Source organism: Argiope bruennichi, chromosome X2 (assembly GCF_947563725.1).
Source record: "Argiope bruennichi chromosome X2, qqArgBrue1.1, whole genome shotgun sequence".
Lineage (NCBI taxonomy): Eukaryota > Metazoa > Arthropoda > Arachnida > Araneae > Araneidae > Argiope > Argiope bruennichi.
Genome location: NC_079163.1, coordinates 110,768,244 through 110,790,982, shown reverse-complemented (window position 1 = coordinate 110,790,982; position 22,739 = coordinate 110,768,244). Strand labels below are relative to the sequence as shown.

General features: G+C 29.0%; 2 protein-coding genes across 8 annotated transcripts in view; one reads left to right on the top strand and one right to left on the bottom strand.

Moving 5' to 3' along the window:
- The window catches only part of LOC129960715 (uncharacterized), a 106,328-nt gene that overhangs the window by 6,309 nt on the left and 77,280 nt on the right, over window positions 1-22,739 (top strand). The window lies entirely within an intron of this gene.
- The window catches only part of LOC129960716 (uncharacterized), a 65,483-nt gene that overhangs the window by 39,671 nt on the left and 3,073 nt on the right, over window positions 1-22,739 (bottom strand). For all 7 annotated transcript variants that reach the window (XM_056074290.1, XM_056074295.1, XM_056074296.1 and 4 more), the window contains exon 3: window positions 21,773-21,837. Coding sequence is in view for 1 of the 7 variants with exons in the window: in XM_056074296.1 (XP_055930271.1) it covers window positions 21,773-21,790 (18 nt within the window). In the remaining 6 variants the exon portion in view is untranslated. The remainder of the gene's footprint in view (window positions 1-21,772; window positions 21,838-22,739) is intronic.

Sequence of the window (22,739 nt, the reverse complement as noted above, 5' to 3'; positions counted from 1 at the left end):
AATGGCTTAAATATTGAAAAAGGCATTTCAGAGGCATTCCTATTTGTAACTGAATCTCATGTTCATGGAATTTCATCAAAGTTTATTCTTGAATATTTTTGCGTTTCTAAGGAATATATATATATATATAAGAATCTCTCTCTATAAATTTTTAAAGGGCACAAATTACAGTATGTTATGGAAATGCATTATTCACTGCACAGTAGCAGAGCCAGGCTAAAAGCATTTCAGCATTCAATATGGAGTAGTTGATGGCCCTTTACAGCAGTTAACACAGCTTTTAAATAAAAGTGAACAAATGTTGCAGACAAATTTTAAAAATAGTATCTTTTGTTGTGAGGCGAGAAAATTTTAGTTTGAAATTCATTGCAGTTTGTTTACTTGTGAACAATAACATAGAAACAAGAACTCTAAAAGACTTCAAAATGCATTTGTATAATTTACAGCTATCCCTGATGTAAAAAAGCAGCTCGGAAAATCATTTAACAGTTTAGAAATTAAACATAATAGAGATGAAAAGAACTGCAGAACACAGTAAAAAAACTAATCAAATTTATTAACTCAAAGCATTTTGTTATACAACAGGACTGAGAATTTATCCACAATTATTGGATAAAAGTACAAAACATTTACAGATTGCAGAAATATTCCAGAATAATTCATCCAAAATTATAAAGAAAAATCTAAATGTCTAGAATACAAATAAAAATTAAAAACAACGAAGAATTAATATTTGAATCCTTGGATTAAATTACCTTGAGTCGGGTTCAAATAGGGACAATTAAGTTAATAGTTAAATACTCGCTTACAGAGGCATGTGAAAAGTTGTTCAGGTTTCTTTCTGTAGAAATTTTATGCTGTGCATCTCATTTTCACATGATTTTATGAAAATTCATTCTTAAATATTTTAGTTTTTCAAAGGAATTTATAGATATGTTTATTTTCAAAGATCATAATTTATAATTTCATTTACGGGATATGTCACAGGAATGTATTAGTGAATGAAAGCAGATGTTATAAGTTAAAATATTTCATCATTTGACCACGCATAGTTGATAACTTCTGTAAAAAAACTAAATCTACTTCTAAATATAATCAAATGGATTCAGCTAATGATATTACAGTCAAACTTGGAAAATAGCTCATAATAGCAGGTTTTCTTATTTTGTTTGGTGAATAGTTTTAGATTGAAATTAATAGCAGCTTGTTTATTTGCCAAAAGTAACAGAGAAAAGTACTGCAAAAGATTTCAAAATTATATGGAATACATTTGTAGGATCTTATTGATTACTCTTATGAGAAAAGTAACTGAGCATGTCATTTAACAGTTTGGCAGTTATACATACCATGACAAAGATCTACACAGCTAAACATAAAAATAAAGCAGATTCATTAATTCAAAATATCTTGCACCATAAAAAAAACATAAGAGGATTTGTCCACAACTTTTGATACAAAAGTACATAGCATTTATACATTTTAGAAATATTCCAAAATAATTCACCCAGATTTTTAAGGAAACATCAAGAAATCCCTAAAATATAAATAAACAATAAATAGCAAGAACAATTCAGAATGAAAATTCCAGTCCTTAGATTAAACTACTATGAATCTGATTCTACACAGGGCCATTTTGGCAACACCCATGTGCTCCATCAATCATAGCCATGCTGAATGCCAATTAGTTTTTTTTTTTTTTAATGGATAATTTTATGCAATAGTGCAATGATAATCTAGAAATACTTAATAAAATACACAATTCAGATTTGTGTGGCAAAAATATAAGTTGTAATCAAATTTTAGACTAATTCATCACCTGCAATTCATTTGTGCAGTTATATATGCTAGCCACAATGAATAAAACACCAGTATTCTATAGCATGCAGCACACGGCAAGGAACTTTGGCAAGTCAGCAATTGCTTAAAATTTCATAATTCATATTTTGGATCTCTAAAGAGAATTCCCACTTGAATTTTTAATTCTTCCTATTTTTTCAGATGAAATTTTAAAAAGAAAATAATTAAGTTTATATGCTTTACTTTCTTTTTGGCAACAGCTCTGCTAATTCTGTATTTTTAATTCATTTTTTAAAATCTCATAAGATTAGAAGTCGAATAAGTTATGAAATATTAATGTTATATTTTGAATTTAAACAAAAATGAGTATTTTCTATTCAAATAAACTACAAGTTTCATCAGGTTATGGAAACAATATAGTTTTTATTGCATATGATATAAAATTTTTAATTCAACGAGTTCATGTTTAAAACACAGCAAGTTTATCTTCCTTTAAAGCCTATCCAAATATTATCATCTCATGAATTGCTTCAAAAGTACGGACTCAGCAAAAGTCCAAATAAATCCATTAGATGGCCAAAAATATTAGCTAATATGGAAATACAGAATTAAATTTATTTTACATTGCTACAATGGTATATTAGAAAAGGTTCAAGAAACTTCAGTAAGCCAGAAATCCTTTTCATGGGAACAGAAGAAACAGACCAAGAGAGATATGAGAAAAGCCTCAAAGGTTTCCAGACGGCAATACTGATACTATGGTATTGTTAACCTATTTAATAATGGAAGAAAAAAAGTAATGCCTTTCAAAACAGTTTCAAGGAATCTGAATGGAAATGCACAAGTTATATACTGTCTTCAGAAAACAAACTGTATAATATATGCATGCAGTTTAGATGAAATGAAAACATAACAACTTGTCTTCTAAAGTTAAAGAATTTATAGAATGAATTAATTTCAGGATTACACAATAAAAATGATGCCAAATTATCTGAGTTGCTGCTACATTGCAATCATTTAGGTACATTACCAATGAATATGTATCATTTAGGTCTAGTAGTTGGTTATTGTTAGGTGAAGATCAAAGAACAGCTGATGAATTAACTACTTAACTATGTTCTTGTGAAAGATATTAAAAATTGCAAGAAAGAAACAGCACATGAACAAGAAGCTCTTGTAGCGAAAGATGGGTGGGGTGGGGATAAGAATCCTGTGTTACCAAAGAAAACAGTGGTAAATAGCAAGTCCAATAACTGAAATTACAGCCTTAAAAAGGGCTATCGGGTCAAATCTTGTTCCAGGTGGTAGATGATAGACCACTTAAGTCTTAAGAAAAGTTCTCTCTCTTGGTAAAGGTACACTTTAGATTGTTACTGTAGTTAATAATAAGAAGCAATTTTAAGAGCTAACATAAGGTATGTTCCTGAAATATGCAAGAATTTATTATCTGTTTCAGCCATACACGATGGGCATAAAAATAGTTTTTTCAAATCAGCTATTACAGAGTGTTGCAGTCGATTTTGTAGATTGATGATATTTGTATTTACACCATACTCAAAGTAAAGGAAAAGTATATTTTAAGACCACTATGCAAGTCATCATCTCAAAGATATCTAATGAAATCAATTTATCCACAGCATTCTATCATGAAAACTAGGGTTACAAAGTTAAGTGGAATGTGAGATATTTCTTAAATCATAAATTGAACATCAAAGTTAATATTCCAGATGAATTATAAGGAATATAATTATGGAAGAGCTTACAGGTTAAGCTTTGGTTCTAGAAGTATTTGTTCCTCACTTCGAGAATTAATTTTTGCAGATGTATGTGGTCCATTTCCTAAACATTTCAAGAAATTTCAATATTTTGTTGTTTTAAAGATCAATTTACAAAGTTTTGGCATGTTTTCTTTCTGAAACAAAGGTCTGATGTTGCTAGTGCTCTCCAAAAATAGCTTTTGCTGGAAGTTGGGACCATATCGTCACAGAAATCATTATTGGCAACAGAGAAGAATTTGATAACATGTTAGAATGCTGTTGAAAAATAAAGGAATCATTTAAAGATTTACAGCCCCATACATCCCAAAAAAAATGGTGGGAAATGGAAGAGAAAGAACTTTTATCGAAATTGCCAGCACATCCTGATGCAAAATTTTCTCCGGTATTATAGATTGAACTAATAAACACTTCTCATTACAGATGAACATTGAATGACTTCTGAATCTGAAAATCAGGGAAAGTCACAAGCAAAAACTGATGAATTTTCTGATAATGAATGGGAGGAGGATACTAATTATAATTCAAACAATAAATGAGAAACCAGAAAACAGAGATTGAAAAGATTTAAGAAAACTTACACACTATGAAGATTTTGTAATGGCAGTTGAAGCTTTTATCACAGAATCTGAAGAACTTGTGACTTTCAAAGAAGCAACTAAAAGCAGGCAGAATAAATAATGGAAATGTGCAATGGACTTGTAATGGATATTTTTATTAACTGAGAGCGAGACATAAATCTCAGAAAAATTCAAGAATTCTACAATTATTCCAAGCTAGTAAGCCTACAAGATCAAATTCTGAGGGTCCAATGATAAATAAATACAAAGTCAGCTTAAATTCTGAATGATTCACCCAGCATTATGTAATAGACCAGGAGCAAACATACAATCCTGTGACAAAGATAGAAACTATTCATCCATTTACCTGTATAGCCCCTAAAGAAATAATGCACTTTACTTAATTTGACATTGTTTAGTATTTTTATATGACAAATTTAATAAAATTATATATACATGCAGCAATCAAAAGATTACAGCAATGGTACTTAGGTAAGCAGATTAAAATGCAGTTTGTATGGACTCAAAAAAAATAAATATTTTGGAGAGTTTTTGGCAAACCTCGAGTTTAAAATAAGTGAAGCTAATCCATGTTTGTATATAAAAGACAAAAAGAAGCTGATTGTTTGTTTGTGCGTTGATGATGAATTACTTGCTGAACTGATTTACATTCATCTAAAAATTCATAGATACTTAGAAGTCATAATTCAAAAGCATCTAGAAAGTACCAGGTAACTTACCTTGCAAATATCAGTTATTAACCAAAAATATTTTTTTTTAAAAAAAAAAGTTCCCCTGGTCCCCCAAATGATGTGATAAATAGTATAAAGCCAGTTTACTTTGGACTCTGTGAAGAAAAAAAATGTTTTCACGGGAAAAACACAAACAAATCCTTAAATTGAGTTGTTTGGTTGATAATACTCAAAAAAAAACATTTGTTGAGTTTACAACACTTAAACTGAATGCCTATATTACAATACTTCAATATGGATTTTCTGGGTTATTGATAGTTTTAGATGAAAAACCAGCTCTCGAATGAGGGATCATAAAAGACATTTGTTAGGTCCTGCTAAACAGTGCAGAAAACAAAAACCGATTTATGCTGGGAGAAAAAAAGATTTATTTTGTATCAGAGAAGAAAAAGATGCATATTTTCCTTGTGTAAATAGCAATGAAATCTTTATTTGCATTCTTCTCAAAATGTTATTATTTTTTTTTTTAACAAAGTGCCAATTTAAAAAACAGGGGCAAAATATTTAATGTATCTGTATAAAATTCAGTATAATTATTGTTTGCAACATTACATAGGCCCTGTAACAGAATATACGTAAAATTATGATCCATTGCTAAATTACATAGTTTATAATGTTGCCAAACAGATGAAAAAATTTAGGGGGAAAAGAAAAGAACACAGATTGCATGCTGAAACTTTTATAATTTAGAAATGGTTCAAGACCATGTAAAATTTATACTACAGAACCCAGGAAACAAACATATGATTATGTATACAAAAGGTTATATTCTTCTGATTGGTCAAATTTAGTCAAAATATTCTGTTTTCTCAATTAAAAAAATATACTTAATGAATACTTTTTTCTGCATGAATTATTAAGTTTTAGTATGGATTACCTCTATAATTAAAAAAAAAATTGATCCAAATACTTTTTTTTCTTTAAGTCTCTGAATGGAGTCGAAAACCTTAAATATATCAAATTCGGTATGTGACTACGATTCTAGTTCTGTGTCAAATTTCTCTTTCAAGAGGTTGGGAAAAAATGCGTCTAAGATACAAATTTATATGTATTAGAAAGTATGCGAGAAAGTTTGTGGAAAACCCACTCTCGATGGTATATTTTCTATTCAGATAGTCAAACTACAAATTTCATTCCTACTCTTCCCCTCCTAGAGAGAGCTCCTCCGCTCTCCTCTCGAGCTGCAGGAAAGGAGAGCGGACACCCTCGCGATCTGACAGAGATGTTCGCATGCTCCGCTCTCCTTTCCTGCAACTTCTTCCGCTCTTCTCTCGAGCTGCAGGAAAGGAGAGCGGACACCCTCGCGATGTGACAGAGATGTTCGCATGCTCCGCTCTCCTTTCCTGCAACTTCCTCCGCTCTTCTCTCGAGCTGCAGGAAAGGAGAGCGAACACCCTCGCGATCTGACAGAGATGTTCGCATGCTCCGCTCTCCTTTCCTGCAACTGGAGAGGAGAGCGGAGCATACGAACACGCTGATTGGTCTCCGTCAGATCGCGAGGTGAACGCCGATTGGTTTCCGTATCTACTCCATCCTCCACACCACTTTACCCACTCCAACATTTCGCCTAACATCCGTCAGAGTTATCGGCGAGTTTTCTGTAATAATCAATAGATGGCGCTGCAAGTATGTTTACAACAGGAGAAAAGCGAAAAATTAATCTTTCGTGACGTCACACGAATTGAATCAGAAAATGGAGAGCACCGAGTTTACTGCGTTTTCTTTCTTCCCATCAGCTCATTCCCTACCAAAACTTTTAAAACCGACTTAAGGCATTTTCAAGACATAGTTTCCGTTAAATGTTCCTCAAGGAGAGATCTCGACCCCCATTTTGTTATCTCCTTCCCAGACAGAACCGGATTAACCCTATGAGCCCTAATTCGTCCATTTTACAGGGGCCCGACTCAGCCGCTTTGGGATGTTTAGATGAATTTGAGGGATGAAGGGCAATTCGCGATCAGCGCACTACATGCTCGCTATAGGGATTTCGCAACAACCCTTGGCAGTGATTGATGAGTGCTTTTCAAGTTATGCTATGCTCATGAAGGAAAAGGGCAGGTCAGATGGTAACTAAGGGAATGAAACATTATTTATCAGTAAAGAAAACCTGAATTCAATTATTGTTTTATTTTTATTTTATTACGGTTGCAAAAAGTTGCAGCTTTTTTTTTTATGCATAAGATATTAATTTTTTTTAGAATGCTTAGGAAATAAATATATCCTTCCTCTTTATTTATTTATTTTTATTGACACTGATTATTCAAATTTGTTTTGAAATCTTTGTTTGTTCATTATGTTTTTATTCTTATACCTTATTAAATTATGAATCGATTTTTCTACATTTATTGCTTTACCAAAAAAAAAAAAATTAACACTACAGTACAATCGTGCAGCCATTTGTTTGGTGGATTTATTGGTGCAAGAGTCAATAAACTCAAGTTATTTGGCTACCAAACCAAGCCATTTCAATACACAGTTTTATTTCCATTTATAAGCTTCAGATGACTGTTACTAAGTGCAATAGAATGTTTGAAAATGCATTTTTAACTGCCTTTTGATACACAAGTAGAAAATACCGATATGTGAAAATAGTGGTACTAGAATTACATTTAAACTGAAAACTTGGAAAAATGCCAAGTGGCTGTCATATGAATAGTTCTGCCATTAAAAACACTATTTATTTATTTTTTGCTTTGTGAAAGTATATATTTGTAAAGCCGGACATTTATTTTTACTGCAGAATTATTATAATGTGATTTGTGTTACAGGGATATTATTTAATTCACAATGCTACATTTGGTATATTTTAATTTTTTTTTAAAATTCACAAAAAAATTAAACTTTAATTTTCCTGAATTTTATGCAGTTACTCCAAATACATTTTTTTGTGTGTGAAAAAATAAAAAGTTATACACTCAAGGGTTAAATAAAATTTGTTCAAATTCAAATTTTTGTTGTTGTTTAATTGAATTTTTTGTTGCTAAAATAATTTCCCATTTATTGAAGATTTCATAATCATTTTCACATGCTTTCTAAAGGTTAAAAAAAATAAAAATAAAGACTAATTCTAAAAAAAAGGATAACAATAATAAGGTTTTTATGTCATGAAAACATTCATGTTTTTATTCTTGATAAGTAAAAAAATACACTTTAAGAAAATATCCAAAGGAAATTCGAAGATAATTACGTTTTATGTTTAATTCTTTTATCCATATTTTATTTTTAAAATTTATTCCTAATTCTATAACAACAATAAAATGCAAATAAAATCTTCGAAACACTCATGAGTGTAAATTCAGAAGCAACAAATTAAACGAACCTTTCCCTCAAACCATAATCGACAAAAATAGAGGACTGAAAACTAACCATGCATTTCAATTATGACTCAGTAGGTGCCTCCCACCAATAATTTCTCTGAAGGAAGAAACGATTCCAATATCTTTTCGTCCATGAAAAACGTTTCAGCGTTTTGAGGTGCTAAAATTCTCTCACTTGCCAGGCTCCTAGTTAAGCTAGAGCCCTTGCAACGAAAATACATTTTATGGGCCTCCTGGAACAGCACAGAAGGGAGAAAGACTAAGCAATGGTTGCTAAGTCTTTACCATGCTTGCTTGGTCAAGACTAAGCTTGCTGCTTTTCACTTACCATGTTGCCTGCATTCTTTCTTATGCCATTGAAAATGAAATTTATGACTATTAATACTGATTACTTATTTTATAATTTTAACGACTTGAACATTTTACATAGATTTTCAACATAGTAAAAACATATAATGATAAGTAATTTTTTTTTTCAAAATGAATTTGAAGCATTTACATTTATAGATAAAGTTGATTCTCCAAAACAATTTAAAGATTATTTACTTAATTAGAATTCTCTAGGCAAATGTAACGGGAAAGACAAATCTCTCATAAAGCTCATATTATTTTGAATGCAGCTTCAATATGTAATTTATTTTTTTATGCGATTCTATTCAATAGAAATAAAGTAATACCACAAAATTATCATTATTTTACAAATCTGTCTTGCATAGGTCAGATAATTATTTTCCTTTGGAAATTTAATTATCCTAGTAAGATTTATTTGTAAATAATTAAAATATTTTTAAAATTAACCTGTTGTTTTGTTCGGGTCTATATGAATTGAAATAAAATTTATACCTTCGTAAAAATATGTAATACAGGATTTTCATTTAACTTCTTGACATCTTTGGTAAATATTATAAATATGAACTCCTAGCGGGATTTAGGTTTATTCTTATTTCGAAGGAATATTTTTCAATTTATACCTAATGTATCGTTCGGGTTAGTATGACCCAAAGCAAAAAAAATCACGTATTTTTACTCATACATGTTCACTTTTGTTTGCAACAATTCAAAAGAAAAGAATAACAACAGTTTTTGTAATTTATCAGTTTTTGAAACCTGTTTCGTTGATGTATGTGTTTGGTCACATTACAAGAGTGCATGCAAGGTCCAAGATACAACTGGCAGGGGGCTCATCTCTTTGCTCTTATTACAGTGTTTCTTTCTTTCTGCTGTATTTCCCTTTCTGATACACTGTAAAAGAGTTGTGCTTACCAATGCGAGATAAAAAATGACAAATCGCAGAAATTTGAGTCACGCTGATATAGATAAATTAATAGAAGCTTCTGAAAGCGAAGAAGTATCGTAGTATGAAAATCATATATGTGATGAAATAAACAGTGAAAGTTCTGGCAATGATTTTGATACCGATATTCAATAAATGAACTATAAAGGGAGTATTCAATCGAAGAATTGTGAAATAAAGTGGAAGTTGGATCCGCTGCCACATTCTTCTCAATCAACAGCTGCTAACTACACTAGGGGTCACAAGATATGCAACAGCAAGGATTGTGAAGATGTAAAAAGTGCATTTGAGATAGTATTCAATTCTACGATTGAAAACAAAATCATAAAAATGACTAATATTGAAAGTAAAACTTTGCAAGCATATGTTGGATTATTATTGCTAGCTGATATTAGAGAATCAAAATGTTTATGTGGTAAAGAAATCGGCAGAAATATATTTTGTGCGACAATGTCCTTCGAAACATTTTGCACCATATCGCGAGTTATTCGCTTTGATAATAAATCCACTCTTAAAGAAAGAAGAAATTTGGATAAATTAGCTGCTGTGCGAGATATCTGTGAAAAGTGGATATAAATTCTACCAAAATTATATAATCCGAATGAAAATATTACTGTAGATGAAAAATTAGTAGGATATCGTGGTCAGTGTCTTTTCAAACAGTATATACCAAGTAAGCCATCTAAATACGGGATCAAAATATGGACTTTATGCAACAGTAAAACTTCGTATGTACTGAAAACACAAATTTACACTGGAAGAGATCAAGGGTCAAAGCCAGAGAAAAATAGGGAATGCAAGTAGTATGGGTATTCGGGTCTTATTATATGCGATCTATGGGTGTTCGGGGCACAATATTATATGCGATAATTTTTTCACGTCTTATAATTTAGGACAACTTCTTCTAAAATGGAGAATGACTATGCTTGGCACCATTAGAAAAATAAATCAGAGTGTCCTGAAAAAAGTACAAAACAAAGAAGTTTGCAGTTTATTATTTTATTTTACAGAAGACACAATAGTAGTAAACTGCATCCCAAAAAAGAACAAGAATGCTATTCTTATGAGCACTTTGCATCATGACAAAGAATTTAGCAACAGACCTGACAAAAAAATCATTAATGATTTTAGATTATAATTCAACTAAAGGAGCTGTGGATATCCTCGATCAATTTTTAAGCACATACATTTGTAAAAGAAAAACAAATCACTGGTGGTCCATGATAGTATTCTATAACATGCTTGATACTTCCAGGTACAATGCATTTGTTCTGTGAACTTCAGTACATAGTGAATGCAGCAAAAATGAATTCACAAAAGTAAGGCAATTTTTTGGAAGAACTGGGAAAATCACCCATTTTTCCACACACTACCAAGAAGCGAAGGCTCAATAAAAACAGTGAAACGAATACAGATAAAAAGGAAAACGTACCATCGGGATTTGCTGAGAATACTTCAGTGTATCGAACATGTGAGGGGCAAGCTCTGTCCATCGAGCGATGACAACAAAACTAATATGTTATGCTACAATTGTAAGAATCACATTTGCAAATCTCATGTAAGATATTACTGTTCAAATTGTAAATAAAGGTAAGTTTCAATTTTGAATATTTTTCTGTTATTGTTTGTAGATGCTTTATATTATTATTGTAAGTGTCAATTTCAAATATTTTTCTCTTATTTTTATAGATGCTTTATATTGTTAGAAATATTTTTAAGCTTACATTACTATTGTTTAAACCATTTCTTAAATGTCACTTGTCATATATTGCAAGAAAGGTTAGTTTTCTGAATCGAACACTACATACGTGTAGTAAATACGAACAGAACAGCAGGGTTAATTAAAAAATTAAGTTCTAAAAAAATCTAATCCTTTAAAACTATTATATGTTCAAATTAACAAAATATTTCTGAAAATTATTTTCCCATTTTATTTATTTTGACCTGGAACTGCATGCCTTTTTTCTATTTATATATTCACTGAATATACTTCCCCCTCCCCTCCAAAAAAAGGGGGTGTCAGTCATAAAAGAAGTAATATGAAATTGTTTTATACAATTATTATAAAAAAATGATTTAATAATGCAAAAATACATTACCATCCTTAACCCTCATGAATACTTAAGCCAATTTTTTTTTTAAAGAAATATTTTCTAAAATATTACTTACTTACAAGTATTATAACTTACTTAATAATACTTGGAATTTTTTAGATTTTTCATAAAAATTGATAAACGATTCTTCAAATGCCACTAACAAAAACTTTAACATAAAAAATGCATAAGTAAAAGATGTTTTTCATAAAAAGCAAAAGAAAATTATGGCAAACAATTCCTCCTTAAATAATACTCTTTTAATATAAAATCCAAATTATTTATATCATCAACACTCATCTCTCTACTCGCTATAATGAGTAGTCTAACTCTAACATAGTCTTAGGATTAATGGGTAGCTGTAATCAAAAAGTTACAAGGTGGAAAATACTACTTATTAAGAAAAGCAAAACATATTAACTACTTATGTAAATGTCAGAGATGATATGTATTCTTTTCTATGTAATCCATTAATAAACTAGAAATTTTAAACAAAAAAAGATATTAAGATTCTAAAACTTTTTAAAGTCATGCTAGTCTGTTCTAGAAAACTGGCTGACCGCAGTAGAAAGCGGCCCATCACTTATCCCCAAACTGTAATGGTGGGCAATGTTCCAAGGCCATTAAAAAATTTTATTGCATTCTCAGAGGCCCCGATTAAGTTCAGTAATTGGCAAATCAGTCATAGGGTCTCCTTTCCTTAACTGTCTAAACAGAATATGAATGTTAACTTCATATTAAAATTTTTAATTAAAAAAATGTGTCTTAAGAATAATTAAATTACGATTATTATCTTACTTATATTAATTAATTAATTGATTTTAAATTTAAGTTATTAAAATACTATTATAAAAATAATTATTTAAATTTTATTTTTAATTAAATTAATTATTTAAATTTATTGACTTACTTCAATATTTTTCTGTAAAAAAGTTCAAGTAAAAAGATAAAAAATTTTAAACACATTCTAAATCCTCTTTAATTAAAGGATCAAATTTTTAAAAATTAACAAAAAAAAAAAAACATTATTTTGTAGTTATAAAACAATTAATATTTTATATCTTAATTTACATTATACTCCACAGAAGTCTATGGTCTTTCCCCACCTATTAGAGGAAGAAAACTTGAGGCACTTTCAGACTCCAGGGTAAAAAAAAAAAAAAAAAAAAAAAAAAAGAATGCTTAACATGTGAATTAAATAAATTACGAATAAATTCTTTATATTTGCTGAAAAGTAAGCACATCCTGCAGTCAAAACCACCCAGACTCGGGTTTTACTGTCCTAAAATTTTTATGAAACTATTTCAAGATACAAAGAGGTATCATCAAGAGAAAAGTTTTCAAAATATATAAAATATCAGTATTTTAGGAGGGGGCGGGCATGTCCTAAAATTTATTTTATTCTCATATGGAACATTGGCATTTTTCATCAATGTTAATTTTAATATTATTCATTTTCAAAAAATATTTCCAAATTTATAATTGCAGTTCATGTATGCCAAGTCAAATTTCTATAATAAATTTTACTTATAAGTCAAGCCTTTCTACCTGGATCACTACATTCGGTTCTTCAGAACTTAAGTCTTTGGATATGCAATGCTATATCTTTATAATGTAAGTTCAGATAATTATTACAAAAATTGTTCCCCTTTTTTTCCATGTTTATATAAAAGGATTCAAATATACATTTCTAAATAACTTTTATGAATTCTGTAAACAAACAAACAAAAAAAGCCATCTCTCTCATAAACTGAATTAAGTCTAGAATCAAAATATTTCTACATAAAAAAAATCCATAAATAAATTAAAAAGGTTAGATTTAGAATTCACAATACCTATCTGCACAGAGACATTGGTTTTCACAAAGGAATTTGCCAACTAAAACTTCCCAAAGGTTAATAACAGAAAAAATACTGTACTTGATAAAGTTAAGACAGATCATTCCTTTGCCAGTAGAAGCAAAAGAGTGGGAGGCAAATTTTTGAAGTGACAATTTTAAAAATCATTTAGAATAATAAAAACGATGAAGTCACATTTCAAATTTTCAAAATTGTAATTCTAAAGAGCTGACCAGACGTTAAGATCATTGCAATTCTGAAAATCTAAAGAATTCAATTTGTTAGTCAAAAAATCATAATATCAATATGGGTAGGGAAGAACAATTGTTAGTATAAAATGGTTAGACTTAAATCAGGGACATGGGCATCATTATTCAAGCAAAATAAAAGAACTTCATTATTAGCAGAACTTTTATAAATACCCCCCCCCCACCCCTTCTGATCAGTTATCTGCTCCTCAGCACTACAAAAACGTGATTGTCTGCAAGCAGGTTATTATATGCATCAATTTACAGAACATGAAGAACCATAATCAGTGTGTTTAATCCACCTGTGACTTAACATAAGATGTACAGCTCGTTGGGTCTAAGTCTCTGATCTGTCCTACCCTAGTACACAGCCAAGGACAATAAAAAAAATTAAATCTTCACTGACCAAATTAAAGATAGCTGTTATTTCCTTTCAGTTTTTTTTTTTTTTAAATTGTATTTGGCATTGCATTTTTTTTTTTTTTTTTGCTAGAGAACATGAGCATTGTGGATAAAGAAGATCCCACAGGAAGGAAACAAAGTTTTTAGTACTATTATATATTATCAAAGTGCACTGCAAATTACCCCCCCCCCTGCCTATTTCTTAAGTCATCTGCCATTGTTTATGATATTTTCTACTATAGCTTTTGTTAGTAAACCTATAACAATCAGAAATGAAACAAAACTTTCTACATACAGTGTCTCACAAAAGTGATGGGACACTTATGTTTTACAAAAGGAAACTGTTATAAAATAAATTAAAAAAACATGTACAAATTTTTTGTGGGTGTGTTTCATACTTAAATTTAGTAACAATTATTAAATAACATACATTTTGTCAAAATATTAATTTAATAAAAATACAATTGTTTAGAACGGAGCAAAAAATAGCTCACATAAGTGATGGGACATCATTAGATATGCAACAAAAATAGTCTGAAATAAACAATAAAAATATTTTTGGTGGTTTTATTTTTACTCAAAAGCAATTGGCAATAATTTATAAAATCGTCTGCAGTATTTCTCTCCAATTTGTTTTGGAATTCTTGTGTTTTTTAGCTCTGTGCTGCCATGAATGCTAAACGAAAAGAAACTTCGCCTGAAATTCGAAAATTAGTTATTAATTTGTATATTGAATGGGGAAAATCTATTAGAAAAACTGCTGAAACAGTTAACTTGAGTCATTCAACAGTTTTCAATATCATTAAACGATATAAAAAGAATCATATTATTCAGGATAAAAGAAGACCTGGCCGACCATCAAAGCTATCCAATGGAATAAAGCAAATTATCGTTCGAAATACTAAAAAAAAAAAAATCCAAGAAAGAGTGCCCCTAAAGTTGCTGCTGATTTACAAGCATTATATGGAATAATTGTTAATCCTGAGACTGTTAGAAGGGTAATTCGATCTGCTGGATATCACGGTAGAGTAGCGAGGAAAAAATTCTTCGTAAGTAAAAAGAATAGAAAACTCAGACGAGCTTTTGCAAAATCCAACATAAATAAGAATTCTTATTACTGGAATAAAGTTATATTTGCTGATGAGAGTAAATTTAATATATTTGGTTCTGACGGTAGAATCTTGGAACCCAGGGAAGAATTTTGCAAACAGAACTGGGTGCCAACAGTAAAACATGGTGGAGGAGGAGTTATGGTATGGGGGTGTATGTCTTCTGCTGGAGTTGGTAATCTTGTTTTTATTGACAGTATAATGGATCAGTATAAGTATATTGACATTTTAAAGCAAAATTTGAAATCTTCAGCACGAAAATTGAACCTTCATAACGATTTTAAATTCTACCAGGACAATGACCCCAAGCACACTGCTTTGAACGTTAGACTCTGGCTGCTGTATAACTGTCCTGAAATAATAAAAACACCACCACAATCTCCAGACTTAAATTCCATAAAGAATATTTGGCAAGAATTGGAATCAAGAATTCGCAAACACACCATTTCTTCAAAACAACAATTAAAATCGGTGCTTCAAGAAGAATGGTTTAAAATCACAAAAAAATTAGTCGAATCCATCCCAAGAAGATTAAATCATGTTTTAAAAGTAAAAGTAAATCCAACAAAATATTAAAAGCTTTTAAAAAGTAAAATTTTTGGATAAATATTTGATGGAAAAGTAAGTCTCCCATCACTTATGTGAGCCATTTTTTGCCCTGTTCTAAACAATTGTATTTTTATTAAATTAATATTTTAATATTTTGACAAAATGTATATTATGTAATAATTGTTACTAACTTTAAATATGAAACACACCCAAAAATTTTTTTGTACATGTTTATTTATTTATTTTATTAGTTTCCTTTTGTAAAGCACAAGTGTCCCATCACTTTTGTGAGACACTGTAAGTGCATTTTCTAGTAGTATTAATAAGAATTTGAATAATACCAAACTTATTAATCATAAGAAATTTAAAAGTAAAATTAAAATGTTCTTCACTATAAAGAAACCATTTTCTTAAAAGGTAATTGCAAATATAAAAATAAAGATTTTAACAATAAATCTAGAAACTATGTCATGAATCCAGACTTATAAATGAAGGTGCTATAAGAAAATTACAGCAAATTGAATAGTGAAAGAAAATCTGAATACAAGATATGTTTAAAAAAATAACTAACTTTTCAATGGAAATTCATTGGTAAATTATTCTACAAAAGAAGCAATGAAGTTAAATTAAATATGTAACATATTTACCAAAATTAAGATTCAACTTGCCCTTAATTTTATAGATTTCATTGCAGAAAGAAATAGCAAAAAGGATATTTTTTAAAACAGAAAATTATTTTCAGCTAGAAAGAAAATGTTTTAAATTACGCACATTTTTTTAAAATCTTTATTAATTAATGCTGCACTAAATAAATCTAAAATCAGTAATTTAAAGGATTTGTACCATATATGTACTCAAATTTATCCCATGTATAATGTTTAGGACTGTTTTAATAAAATGTGGGAAAAACAATGAACTTTAAGAAAAGAAAACCTTAATTGTGAAAACTGTAAATTTGCAGAAACAAACATGTAAGAAAATTTCTTGAAATATGACTGATTTGCTTTTATTAACTTTTAAGCTTCGAGAACCCAAACATGGAAAAGTTATTTTAAATACGGACAGTCAGTGACAAAAACTAGAAGATGCTTTCCTCTTCTTTTAAAGATGTTTGTTGAAAATAACCTCGCCGATTTCGACCACCCATAGTGTCAATGGGTCATCTGTCCTCCCCGTAGTAACCAGGTTGCTGTTTTACAGCGTCTGAACCCTAGAAAAAGCTTTTTATCGTAATTTTGTTAATTTTTTCCCCTGAAAAATTAGTTTACCAATTCTGTAGAATTAAATATTAAGATACTAAATAAATTGTAAATATGATATCTGCTCTGTAGTTATTTAGCCCATTAAACAAGATTTTGTCAATTTTTTTAAATCATATTTAAAGTTAAATAAATTTCTCAAGCATTACTTTAGGTATCAATTTAGTTCTTATAACACTTGAACACATCACTGTGAACTTTATTTTATTGTTAAACTTTTAATTCATCAGTTTTGATAAAATGTTGCTATTTATATATAATGTATTAAAGACCCTAATAGTTTATGTTTTCTTTTTTAAAAGATTCACATCTTTGAAAGTTTTAATGCTAATATAATGTGCGCACTAAAATCGAATATGATTATTATTAATTTAAAGTAAGATTAAATATGATTTACTTAGAATTCGATATATAAGATTTGATTGTGACAATATTATGCTGAAATGTAGTTAGCTTCATTCTTTGAAGGTCTTTTGAAGGTTTCTTTTTTTTAATGACATTCTTAATAATCAGCATTCATTATTAAATATTAATATTTTTACTAGCTGATGGTTTTGATTATCTTTTAGAAATGTTTAAAAATCAGAAGAATTTAAATCTAGAATTCTCAACTTTTTTATGCAGCTAGTTAGTTTTATTTCATTTCAATACAAATATTTCTGGAATAATTTGAGCATCTAGTAACTTTTCAGTGAACTCAAATGAAAGTATAAACGTTTTAATATTTATCTTCCGATATTTGAATGCACAGAAAAACTATTTATTATTATTTTTTATACATTTTTGAATCTTCTTCAATATTTACAAATTATAATTCTAACAAATGAATAATTAATTATAAATCATTAAATCAATCATTTTTATAAATAATGATAAAACCAAGAGCTTACTTAAAAATCAAAACTGATTTTTTTTTTTTAGAAAGAATATATTAAATTCAAGTATTAAAATGTAAAGCTGAAAAAAATTGCAACTCATCGATTTTTTAATGCTGTGTTTAACTTGTACCTAAATGACGGGGAAGCATATATGCTCGTGGCTCCAAGCATAAGGCGGGAGCATGAAGACAAAACAGAGGGCTTTCCAATGTTAAATATAGTGAAAGGGCTAAAAAAAACAATCCCAGGTACTATTTAGATTTTCTGCATCATTTATGATGACTGGGAGTGAAATAAAATTTTGTCTAGGGCATTGATTACCTTCGTTACACCATTGCATCAGATAAGAAATTCCAAGTAATTCTTGGTTTAAATATTTATCATTTGATAATATGGACCAAACTATAAACAATATTACTATACAATTATAAAATTTTATTAAGTTAAAAAAATTAAGGAATTTATAAAATTAAAATTTTAAGGAATGGGGGAAAGAAGAATGTTTTAAATCCAGTACTACTGAGAAATGAAACTATTCTAACTCATTCCATAGCCCCTAGGAATGTTATTTCGACCTTTGGGAACCCAAACTCAGAAAAGTTACTTTGAAAGCAGACCTTCATTGAGAAGAGATAGAAAATGCTTTACCCTTCTTTTAAAGGCGATTGTTAAAAATAACCTCTTCGATGTTGACCACCCGTAGTGGTAACTGGCCATCTGTCCTCTCTGTTGTAACCAGGTTGCTTTTTTGTGGTTTTAATGTGTCTGAACCCTAGAAAAAACTTTTTAAATCGCAGTTTTATTTTATTTTTTTCTGAAACATTAGTTTGCTAATTCCGTAGGTGAAAGTATTGAATTAAATTTTATGACATTATATAAACTGCAAATAAGATAACTACTGTATAGTTATTTAGCGCATTAAACAAAATGTTGTCCATCTTTCAATCATATTTGTAATTAAATAAACTTCTCAAGTATTACTGAGGCTGTAAATTTAATTCTTATAAAGTTTGAACATAATGTGAATTTATTTTATTCTTCAAACTCATCAATTTTGATAAAATGTAACGATTTTATATATCGGGTATAAAGATCCTAATTGTTTGTATTTTCTTTTTAAAAATATTCCCATTTATTTGTGCATAACACAGATAACAATCCTCTGTTATTTTGTAGATTAAAATATCTTTGAATGTTTTAATATTAATATATTGCACTCACAGAAATCGAATATAATTTTATTTCCTAACAAAGTTTGAACAATTTTTAATATAAATTACTAGTAATGATTTTCTATTCTATTGTCGATTCTTACAATTTATAGTTATTTTTTTTCTTTCGATTACTCATTGCAGTGTGTATTTTTGAAAAATATGCTCAATTTTGTAGACAATCAATAACTGAATTATAACAAAAAATTATTTTTCTGCAGAAAAATTTACTAATACACAGGTAATCACAAGATTTAAGACAATTAATTTAACCAAAGTAAGATTAGATATGGCTTACTTAGAATTTGATACATAAGATTTTATTGCACTAATATTACGCTGAAAAGTAGTTAGCAAAAAAACTTTAAACCTTAAAAAAATAAAGCTGGCATTCTAAATGATCAGCATTCCTTATAAAATACAAGCATTTTTGCTAGCAGATGATTTAGATTATCTTTCAGAAATGCTTAAAATTAAATCTAGAATTCCTGACTTTTTTATGCAGCTACTTTATTTTATTTTATTTCAATATAAATATTTCCAGAATAATTTAAGTGTCTAGTAACTTTTCAGTGGATTGAAATGAAGATACAGATAGACGCATAAAAAAACTACTAATTATTCTTTTGATAGATTTAAAAAACATCCTTCATTACTTTAAAATTAGAATTATAACTTTTAATGAATGATTAATTATAAATTATTAAATCAATCGTTTTCATAAATCCAGAAAACTAATGATGAAACTGATAGCTTATTTAAAAATCAAAACCAAAATGTACTTTTAGCTAGAATATAACCAGTTCAAGCATTAAAATTTAAAGCTGAAAAAAACTAAGTCATCAGTTCTTTAATATTGTGTTAGACTAGTACATTAATGACTAGGAAGTATATACGGCCAAAGCTCCAGTCATGGGATGAGGGAGTAAGCATGAAGACAAAACAGAGTGTTTTGTTAGTTTTCAATGTAAAATATAATGGCCGGGGGGGGGGGAACAATCTGAGGTTCTATTTTGTTTTTCTGCGATCATTTGTGACAAATGGAAGGGAAGATGTAACATGATCTATGGTGCTGATTACCTTCATTTAACCATTCCATCAGAAATGAAACTTCAAGTAATTCTTGGTTCAAATATTTATCATTCGAATAGATGGGCAAAATTATAAACACATATTATTATAAAGTTATAAAATTTTATTATTATTAATTTTATTGCAAAATTTTATTTATTATTAAACACATTATTATAAAGTTAAAAAATTAAGGAACGGGGGGAAAAGAAGAAAGTTTTTAATCGAGTACTACTCGGAAATAAAATTAAGCAAGCTCATTCCATACCTTTTAGGAATGTTAGAAATGTCGCCAAAGCAGGGTCCACAAAACTCACTAGTGCCAACAGTGATTATAATAACTGCGGGGCAAAATCTCCTGACCCTAAAGGGTATGACACAAATGGGAAGGGATTTTATGATGCAGTTAGGGTTCAGCTGGAAAGTTTAAGGGGGAGGGGGGACGAAATTCAAACTCGTTGCTGGTTGTACCAGTTTGTACCGACCCATAAGGAAAATTTTTAAAAATTCTAGCACAACAGTTACACTGCCCATAAGTAAAGATTAATTACGGTTAATTATCTGTTTAAATTTAACGTTATTCAACTTGCATGCTTTAATTATAATTATTTTATAAGAATTCAATAAGTAAAAAATGTATAAATCATTTAAAGTACTATAATGTATTATAATAGAAAACTGTAAGCATGTAATTCTCAGAAAAGAATGTCCCCAACATTAGATCACACACACACAAAAAAGTAAAAAAATTAATTAAATAATTATCCCATTTTCCAAAGGAACAGTAAAGAATACCTAAGAACTCTATAGAATATATTGAGAAATAAAATATGGAAAAATATTACTGAAAAGATGCACTTGAAAATGTAAAATATAAAATGAGTGATTCAGTGTTTCTCCACAAAAAGAAAATGACCAGTGACGCTATAAGATAGATAATAATAACTTTTTGAGTAACTATTAATTTTTTTCCCCCCATTTCACAGCAAAACATGTCAAATTTCATCATTTGGCTTTCCAAATAGAGTTTATGGCCCTGATATGCACAAATAAAAAGAAATATCTGGTAAGAATGCGTTAAAAAATAATAATAAAGCGAGTAGAAAAATCCCCAATGTGATATTTTGTAATCAAATACATTTACAAAAACAGAAAAAAATACGATTCCAATAAAAGAAAAAGGATTCAAAATAATAATTATTGATTGTGATCTTCATTTTCACAATAACCTAGTCAATCTCATATTTACTGAAGTTTCTCAATAATTCTAAAACAATTGGGAAAGGGGGAGGGGGGAAGCATTGTTTCTGTTCCATATGTCGAGCAATCTTGATTTTTTTTTTTTCTCCTGGGGAGGAAGGAGGTTAAATAGTCAAATATTTTCAATAAATGTACTATTGCATACAAGTCAGATAATTGCACAAATAGGCAAGGCACTTTGTTTGATGAGGCAATCATTTTAAATTTCAAACAGTCTTCAGTAACAATCAGTAAATTTCAAATAGTATGTTTTGGATCATTCAAGACAATTCATGTATGAGCAACCAACAAAATATAACATGTTAAAAATAAAGAATGTTGGACTAAGGTATTATAGGAATATTGGGTTTAACACTTACCTTACATTCCTTTTTCATTTTCTTTGGCAAATGTAGATTTATCCAGTGTTCTCATAACACATTCTCTGGAAATGCAAAAATAGTTTTAAAAAATTATTGCAAGTATTTAAATCATTATATAATGAGAATTTCACTCATAAAATCTATGATTAAACTAGTTTAATAAACCAAATACGAAAGCTATACAATAACAAAAAAATTGTAACAAAAATTGTTTTTTTTTATATAAAATATTTTAAAAAAATTACTCATCATTCTTTGCATTGCAATGCAGTATGTTTTATAAATGTTATAAAAGGCATAATTTTTTATTCCTTTACGAGAAAAGAGAGCAATAAACATGAAATAACTTTTCATTCTGAAATCAACAATCAAATAATATTATTTTTACTTCAATGAAATATATTAAATAATTTTAGAAATAAAACATTTACTTATGCTATATAAAACCATATATTTGTCAATAGAACCTTTATATCATAAAACATATATTTGCATAATTCTGTGAGCAGATGATTGTCTAAATCTAAAATTCTGATACTTATAAAGCAATGGCTATAAAAAACAGTGTATTTCAAACATTGTTGGTCATATTACAGTTGTTCTCATTTAATAGTTTTCTAAAAAATTCTTATCTGTAATTAACAGAATAGCTTGAAACGCTGATATATTTCCGATTTGAAATGCCATCATACTTTTATTCATAAAATGCTTAATATACATATGACATTACAACTAAATATCTGATATATTTGGCTAGGCAGACCCTGAATAAAATTTAAATGAACACATTTATGCTCCTTATATAAATATTTATCCAGTTTCTGTGCTTATTTAATGTCCAATAAATTCAGATATTCTCCATCTGTACCATTTCATCCTATTAAAATCTGAGCACATTTCTAACAGATTATGGCAAAAAAAAAAAAAGGCAGAATTTTAGAAAGTATATTTGAAATTCAAACAT